Source organism: Poecilia reticulata, linkage group LG8 (assembly GCF_000633615.1).
Source record: "Poecilia reticulata strain Guanapo linkage group LG8, Guppy_female_1.0+MT, whole genome shotgun sequence".
Lineage (NCBI taxonomy): Eukaryota > Metazoa > Chordata > Actinopteri > Cyprinodontiformes > Poeciliidae > Poecilia > Poecilia reticulata.
In genome coordinates this window covers 192,560-201,281 of record NC_024338.1, presented here as the reverse complement: position 1 = coordinate 201,281, position 8,722 = coordinate 192,560, and the positions used below count along the sequence as shown (strand labels likewise).

At 38.5% G+C, this 8,722-nt stretch overlaps 1 protein-coding gene across 4 annotated transcripts in view; it reads left to right on the top strand.

Moving 5' to 3' along the window:
• The window catches only part of abcc1 (ATP binding cassette subfamily C member 1 (ABCC1 blood group)), a 100,266-nt gene that overhangs the window by 9,454 nt on the left and 82,090 nt on the right, over nucleotides 1–8,722 (top strand). For 2 of the 4 annotated variants that reach the window (XM_017306192.1, XM_008415000.2), the window contains exons 3-9: nucleotides 653–781; nucleotides 1,464–1,601; nucleotides 1,754–1,879; nucleotides 2,593–2,654; nucleotides 3,503–3,634; nucleotides 4,222–4,443; nucleotides 5,626–5,803. In XM_017306192.1, coding sequence (XP_017161681.1) covers nucleotides 653–781; nucleotides 1,464–1,601; nucleotides 1,754–1,879; nucleotides 2,593–2,654; nucleotides 3,503–3,634; nucleotides 4,222–4,443; nucleotides 5,626–5,803 — 987 coding nt within the window. Of the gene's footprint in view, nucleotides 1–652; nucleotides 782–1,463; nucleotides 1,602–1,753; nucleotides 1,880–2,592; nucleotides 2,655–3,502; nucleotides 3,651–4,221; nucleotides 4,444–5,625; nucleotides 5,804–8,722 lie in introns of those variants that run through there. The other 2 variants (XM_008415001.2, XM_008415002.1) reach the window with 2 other exon arrangements.

Here is an 8,722-nt window from a genome sequence, read left to right as displayed (position 1 = left end):
TATTGGTCCATATATAAGGCGCACCGGATTATAAGGCGCACTGTCGGCTTTTGAGGAAATTGAAGGTTTTTAGGTGCCTTATAGTGCGGAAAATATGGTACTTTTGTGCCTTGCTTTGGTCCACTTCAGGGAAGATTGGCATGAGTCTTAAATGTTTTCCAATTGTTTGTCTCTATTGAATAGTAGAAGAAATTGGTACTATATTGATGGTGTCCTAATTCAGACCATATGGTCTTAGACAGCATGTTTTGATTGACGCAGTCGATCAGTTAACCATGTTTTAATTAGTTACCACTACTACCATTACTATTTTATGATAAAATTTATTAGAAGCAGTAATGGAGGGAGTCGCAATTTGGTTTTATATATGGAGAGAAAACAATACTGTTGTGAAATTAGTATTTTTATTATATATGAGGTCAGAATTTCTAGAGGCTAATTTCTTTTCACCATGTCTTGATATGTAAAACTTGAAGGGGGTTTCTTCTCTCAATTTTTGGTACTTAGAATGAAAAATGAATTTTGTTGCTTTCAATAGTGACTTTTTAATAATTCAGGGAGACTATTAATATTAACATGCAAGCTGTGTGATTTAATTTCACCAATTTTAGATTTTGCTTTTTCTGAAGTCCAGAATTGTTCCTTTTTCCAGGTGGTAGGTTTTCTATTGTGGGTCGTCTGCTGGTCAGATGTGTTCTATTCTTTCTGGGAAAGAAATCACAGTAGCAGCCAAACTGCACCCGTCCACCTCGTCAGTCCAACCTTACTTGGCCTCACGATGGTGAGAGATTTTTTGACTTTTATCCATCATCTCCCTGTGGAACAGAGAAAATATTTTGTGACATTTCTAATTAAAAGATTCTTGTTTTTGTTCTGTATCTCTTATTTAGAACGGATTGCTATATGTTTGTTCAAATTTTGTAAAAACATTTGATTTATTATAATTATAATTTATTTGACGGGGTGTGCATAAGACTAACATGACAGTGTTATAAGCATGACATAACATGTGTCATGAACATGAAGAAGTCTATGAATGTTTGACTGTTGTGATGAAGTGTGATTCTGTAAATAATGACACTTTTAATTCAAAGTTACTTTAAAAGTTGCATTATAAGGCCATTAAAATGACCAATTTTGCCTTATGTTTTTATATGACACTTTATTGCAAAGTTGGCACTTTTAATGGACTTTCAATGCAACTTTTAGAGCAACTTTGCATTAAAATGTCATTATTTACCGAATGTCACTTCATGACAACAGTCATAAACATTCATAAAGACTCCTTCATATTCATGGCAGATGTTATGTCAGTCTTATGCACACCCAGTCAAAGTGTTACCCAACCATTATTCCAACAGGTGCGCAGATATTTTGTCAGTGATTAGATGGTTATAGAATTCTGCATGACTGTGACGAGTTTGCTGAAATTAATTCATGTAAATGTGCTTTAATTTTTCCAGCTGCTGGCCACCTTCATAATTCAATATGAACGAATAAAAGGGGTGCAGTCCTGTGGAGTTCTGCTGATCTTCTGGCTGTTAGCTCTGCTGTGTGCTACGGTCTCCTTTAGGTCAAAGATCCTCCAGGCGCTGAATGAGGTCAGTTTAAAAGATTCTGCACATTTTCTACCAGAAAATCAATTATTCAAGGATATGTTTGTTGATTTTATCTAAACAGTTAAAAAATTACAGTTAGTGTACCACAAAAGACCATTGTTATTAGTTATGCTTTCTTTCTTTTTTTCTTTTAGCCAGAGACTGTGTGCATATGGAAGTACACCACCTTCTACATCTACTATGCTTTTCTTCTGGTCGCTCTGGTTCTCTCCTGCCTGACTGACCAACCACCGCTTTTCTCCCAGGCTGTCAAGGAATTGGTGAGACAGTCACCTACAGTCTAAGGAATGTTGTAAACACTAACCCACACTGCTATTTCACAGTTAAATTATGCAACACTTATCACTTTGGTTTACTGAGACGACCACAGCTTTCTCTGGCTGTGACCCACATGTCGTTTTGTGGCTTCATTCATTTTACTTTTCACTTGTTTCTATGGTTTATTGGAAAAAAACTTTAAGAACTTCTCAGAAGTTTAAATGTTTTATTACCAAAGAAATAATATTTTTCTAAAGATCAATGTTTTCATTGTTGATCATTTTCTTACCAACTTATGTAGTAGATCTCTCTCACATGCTAGAAACTAACTTCTGAACAAAATCCTAATCGACTATGACCAAATGTTGTCTTAGAGCTTGAAGGTTATCAACGTTTGGTTGCTGCTGTTTCTTCTCCTTGTTTCTCAGAACTGGCAACAGCTTCTAAGTGGGGGTAAAATCCTAGAATTTTCCTGAATGTTCTGATACCTGAAACTCTTTGTCATAACTTTACCTTCTGGTACATAATTCTAGAAAATCTACAGATTTCAAAAATTAAAGTTTGCAAAACATTATTATGTCATTGAAAAACATTTTGGCAATTACTGCAAATTGGTAGCTAATCAAAAATATTACCAAAGTCTGGCTTCCTGAATCCAAGTCCAAAGAATCATCACATACTTTCTAGTTGTAAAGTGTAAAGTTTCCTCCCACAGAATCCCTGTCCTGAGCCTGGAGCTTCTTTCCTCTCCAGGATAACCTTCTGGTGGATTACAGGGTAAGCACACAGAAAGCATACCAGTACAGTGAATGTAGTGCTAACTTGTTGGTTATCTTGGTGGTCCAACCACCACAACCAGGAGTCACTAACATGGTGCCCCGTATAGAAAGTTCTAAAAATAGCAATTGTCATCAGAGAGCACTGCCAAAACAAATATGTAATTAAATATTTTTACATTGAAATAATATTTGTTTATATGTAGAATTTAAATAAAAAAAAATAAAAAAAGAATGTTTAAAATAAATTGCTTAATGTATAAAACGTAGTAATCTTTTCTAGGGTTAAAGTTCGGAATTATGCGCAGACGCAAGGGTGCCTACTTACTATCAGAGGGCAGTAGGGCCTTCAGCTGTATGGTTGCACTGTACGTACCTTGAGATTTTCCTTCAAGAAATAGATAGAGTACATTTAGGATTTTCGATATAAAATGTCCATATAGGTGAGTCTATATGAGCGAACAGCGCCGAGTTTGATGCACTGAACAGGCGCTCCCTGTTCAGTGCATCAACTATTAAAAACTATAAAGACTACACCCCAACTTTCTTTTAGGAATAATTCTGCCCTGCCAGTGTAATGCGCACTGCAGAAGAGAGACGCTTGCAGTCCGGCTTATTTAACAAAATCAAACAACGCTTGGACTAAAATAAATGGTCAGAGGAGTGAAATGTGTGCAAGTGATTACTGAAGTACACTAAAACTAGATAAATTACAGTAAATCAGAACTGAGGAAGAAATTCTATTCACTACATCTCTGGAGACTTGTATAATGCAGGATAAAGAGGGATGAAGAATTTATACCTTTAGATCATTTGTGTTCATCTTTGGAGTCATTTTCTCTCTCTCAGGATGATGATGGTTGGATACAGACGCCCCCTGGAAGAGAAAGATCTTTGGTCTTTAAACGCTGATGACTGCTCCCACAGAGTGGTACCACAGTTGGTGCATCGCTGGAATTCAGAGTGCCAAAAAGTCAAGAGGTCAGCAAGATAAACAGTGAGGTTCAACTTTGTTAAGCAGGACTAACTTGGTAATCTTGGTAATCTCTGCTGCTTCTCTCCAACCATTTTTTATGAATTCAGCACCTTCTACATGATGTATTCAATGTCTTTCAGTAAACCTAAGACATATMATTAATTAATCCACATTCCAGCGGGACAAGCATATTGTGGAATTGTTTAAATCAACGCAGATTAATGTGTTATAATGGTCCACCCAGGTTCAAAAAAAGATTTGGGACAAAATCAGTCTGGAGATGTTTAAAGCTAGTACAGACATACCTCAAAAGACCTGCAGCTGAAAGATGATCTTGTAAATTACTGACTTTGTAGTTGAATACAACACTCTTCCAAATTTTATTTTTGAAACCATTAATATTTTGAAAACCATGTATCATTTTCCTTCCACAATTAACAATTATGCACTATTTGGAATTGTTTTGTCTTTTAAAATCCTAATAATTGACATTGACATTTTTGGTTGTGATGCAAATATAACTAAAATTTAAGTAGTGTGAATATTTTTGCAAGGTAGTGCGTGATAAAATACCCATCCATTCTGTCTTAAGCAGAACCGAGCAACAAATGGTATACTCCCCTAAACGGGCTCAGAACAGAGAGGGCCAACCTGTGGAAGAGTCTGAAATCCTGCTCCTAAAGTCTCCCAGGAAAACAAAAGAGCCTTCGTTGCTTTGGGCATTGTGCTTGACCTTCGGACCCTACTTCCTCATCTCTTGCCTCTATAAAATAATCCAGGACATTCTCATGTTTGTTGGTCCCGAGATCCTTAGGTGAGTTGATTAAATATCAAGTTTTTGACTTTATATTTAGAGTTTTATACAATGAAATTCTATTTGTAGCATTGCTTGGTTAATGATTAATGGCTTGCATGATTGTTTTTCTAATCACACTTAAAGTATTAATTGCATGGGCTAGTGTATCTATATCAAGCTTGTAGATGGAATTATTAAATTTTATCTTTTGAGCTGGTTGGACAAGGCGATTCTTAAACCTTCCATTACTTTTAAATTATTTCAGAACAGTGCCTCCAAACAGTGGCTGACAGAAATAAAGATGTCAGAACAGTTACATTCTGGGTTTCGACTGACATAATTGACTAAATTAGAATTACAAAAAATAATACATCCATTTTTTAAAATTTATATAATGCATATAATAAATACACTTTTTGTTGCACCACACAAGCTACTCCAGTTAATATGCTGCAGCAAAGTGCTTGTTTGGAGGCACTGGCCTTTGTGGACAATGCACAACTGGCTCCACTAGAGGTCTTAAGGCAGGGGTGTCAAACTCCAGTCCTGAAGGGCCGCTGTCCTGMAGTTTTTAGATGTGYCACAGGTAYAAAACACYTRWATYMAWWGGCTTAATTACCTCCTCAGTTCTCCAGAGCCTTGCTAATGACCTAATTATTCTATTCAGGTGTGGTGCAGCAGAGGCACTTCTAAAAGTTGCAGGACACCGGCCCTCGAGGACTGGAGTTTGACACCCCTGTCTTAAGGCATTGCAAAGTTAATCAGAAGTTGAGTTTGTCATTTGAAAGTGTCGAATTCATATGCCTGCTGTAAAATCACCAACTGCAATTTACAAAAGGTGCCGCATATGCAGTTGTTGCTAAGTAGACAGAGTTTATTGAGCCAACGCCTGAATAAGACATGCAGACATGACAGCAGTTAACAATAGTGGTTGCCAGCTCAGCAACTTTCTTGCTATATTTAGCGACATTTCTGGCAAAGAAATTGATATTGGTCAAAATTGGAATCAACAGGTCAGGCTTTTTAAAGATCGGTAATTGGCTAGAAAACTGCAATAAAGTAAGATGAAGAAAGTTTGCAACTGAATCCATGGTTGTTCATAGTAGAAGTCCTTTAGAACAAGACTGAAAAATTACTGTTCATGTAAGGAACAATTATTCATTGTGGCCATTATGTTGTCTTTTTTCTTGATTCCACCAGACTGCTTATACACTTTGTGAATGACTCCAGCGCCCCCTCCTGGCAGGGCTATTTTTACACTGCTTTGCTCTTCATATGCACCTGTGTGCAGTCGCTGATTCTTCAGAGGTACTTTCATGTCTGCTTTGTCTCAGGCATGCGTCTGCGGACTGCCATCGTTGGAGCTGTCTACAGAAAGGTACTGACAACAGCAGCACTGTGCTTCAAAAACATTGTAGAACCTTCTCTGTATATCAAATCGAATCAAATCAAATTTTATTTGTATAGCACATTTCAGCAGCAAGGCATTTCAAATTCCAGCAGGACAAACACATTTACATCATAACAAACACAAAAACACAAAGTCATGCAACATAGAATCAGCAATCAAAACATTACATTAAGGCAAGTGCCATCACTAAATTCGTAATTGATTATGTTTCAAATACTCTAAACCAGTATAATAAATTTATGGGGAAAAGTCCAGAAAAAGGCAGAAATTGAGTTTACTTTAAGTATGGAATACTTGAGGTACCTCTTGAATTTTCACTGTTTCCACATTTTGTCTTGCCACAAACCTCAATGCATTTCATCGAATGTTATGTGACAGACCAACATAAGGCTAATGAGCCGAAAACAGCCCCTGTCTTCAAGGGCAGACAGCTGGTTGTGAAATGCCGACATTTCATTATGAGATCTTTAATAGCTCTAGCCCTTGTATCCCCTCGGGGAAATTTTAGTTTTTTCAAAACTTCACAGATGGATTTCAGTCCCAATGGCTTGAATTAGGCTGGCATGTTGCTACCATCTTTAGCACTGTGGGTGTCCTCAAATGCTTTGAATACTCTGTCAAAGCATTGGTTATGGTTATGTTTACGGTGATTGATCAAATTTTACGTGTTAAAGGTCATGCTGTTTTTGCTTCTCATGGAACTTTCTTTCAACATTTGTTTAACAAAGCCAGCATATTAACCTCTAACAAAACTACAGCGTTTATGGTTTCTCTTTACTGACAAGCTGGGTCCCATTCACATGGCGTTGAAAGTTCCCAGTTTGTGGGTCATTTGTGACCTTTTTGTTTATGTTTCTGTTGTTTGCGTGTAGCGCACTGCTGAAATTGGTGTATTATTTTTTTAGCTATTATTTAAATTATGATTGAGTAAATTTCTGACATGAGTTAATTTTAGTATGATTTATTTACGATACGGGATGCGATTTGTTCCGTACTCTACAAATGTGGATGTGTAATAATAAAGAAGTGGTCCTCGAGTACTTTATATAGTAGTCTGCCCCAGTCATTGTTTCACTCACGGTGTTGGTGTTGCGATATTGTGCCCAACTGCTTTCTGGGTAACACAGAACAACCGACACGCTGGGGAAGACTCTTCCCCCGAAGAGTCTTCCCTTCTTCGGGGGAAGACTCTCTTCGGGGGAAGAGAGTCTCTGTCTCTCTTCCCCCGACCCCCCCAGACTTTAAATGTATAGAGGCTGGTCCCTTGGTAACCGTAGTCGAAGCACCCCGGATGAATATCTAAAGCCACTCGGGTCGGCGAGGAGAGCCTTCCGCGACTGGGCCGCGGCGTGGCCGGACGATGGTCACCCTTCTCCGTTCGCACACAGCATGTTATATTAACAAACCAGCATTCTGACAACTATCCCAGCATGCACCGTGCGCTTCTTCTTCTGTGGGCGAAAATGAAGTCGGCGGCTGCTGACCGTAGTTGCTAGACCTGTTTTGGCTCAATATTGGTCCATATATAAGGCGCACTGGATTATAAGGTGCATTGTTGGCTTTTGAGGAAATTTAAGGTTTTTAGGTGCGCCTTATAGTGCGGAAAATATGGTATATGCCACTTGAACTTCACACAGGTCTCATGCAGGAGTGGGAGTGATTGATTAAAAATACACCCATGGCACCAAAAGTGTTATCGGTGCTGTGACCGATAAGTCATATCCCATAAGAATGATGTCATAATTTATTATTATTAGGCCGATATTTATCATGCAGCCCTAGTAATTTTAATTCCCAAGTAAGTTACTTCTTCAGCCTAGGTTAGCGGTTCTCAACGTGGGCGGTTCCGCCCCCAGGGGGGAGGGGGGGGGTGGGTATTCAGAGGGCAGCAGGGGGCGCTGGCAGAAATTTTTACAAAACGGGGGCACTGGGATTCCTCTGGGGGGCGTTTCGTCGAAGGCAAACTTTACACCGTAAATGCATAACAATACCAGTTTAGACTTTTAGCGACTTGCTAAAACTGTATTGTGTAACATTAAATCATACTTGGCTGCAGCTGTATTGATGGCAGTTCTTCTTCTATTCAGTGTTTGTAGCTTCTTGGTGCAGCTCCTCTCCTGCTAGTAGCTTCACTGCATCAGTTCAGCGTTACACCGGCTGATGATATTGCTGTGATTCACTTTGTCTGGTATTTTTGTACATGTTTTGGCAGTTCTGTGATCATGTCAAAGCAGCAACTTATATTAAAAAGTGTTTTATTTCCGTTTGAAGGCTGCCCGCTTCCATGGAAGGACAACAGAAAATTGCTCTTATAAACATGTAATTACTAAAATCACGATACCCTGACTTTGTATCCCTCTGAAAAATGAACCCATTTAAATAAAGAAATCCCTCCATGGGTGATACCACGATAGAGAGCGTTCATTTTATAGCGTTAACACGGAGCTGTAAGTGGTCCGATATGAAACGGGTGTGATAGAACAACGGTATCACAGCACTTTTAAATTTCAATAATCAGAATACCGAAATTGTTTCCGTTGTTTTTAAAAGGTTTATGTCAGTCTGCCTTTTCCCCATCGATACGTTTCCCGACCGCCCTGCACCTTAGAGGGTTAAAAAAACAAACAAACAAACAAAAAAAAAAAACAACGTGCACATTGCGAAAAATTCTGAAACGGGAGACGCGGGACATAAAACGGAGCGACGATCTAGATGTGAATTATGGCATAAAAACAGAATCCGACGCTGAACAGTGAAAAATCAACACATGATGTGAAACACATGACGATTAGGCGTGATGAGTGATCACGCCAGGTGATGAGTGAAGATTACTGATGGTCAATAAATGATCAAATAAATCTAGCAACAGGAAAGAAACTAAAGTGG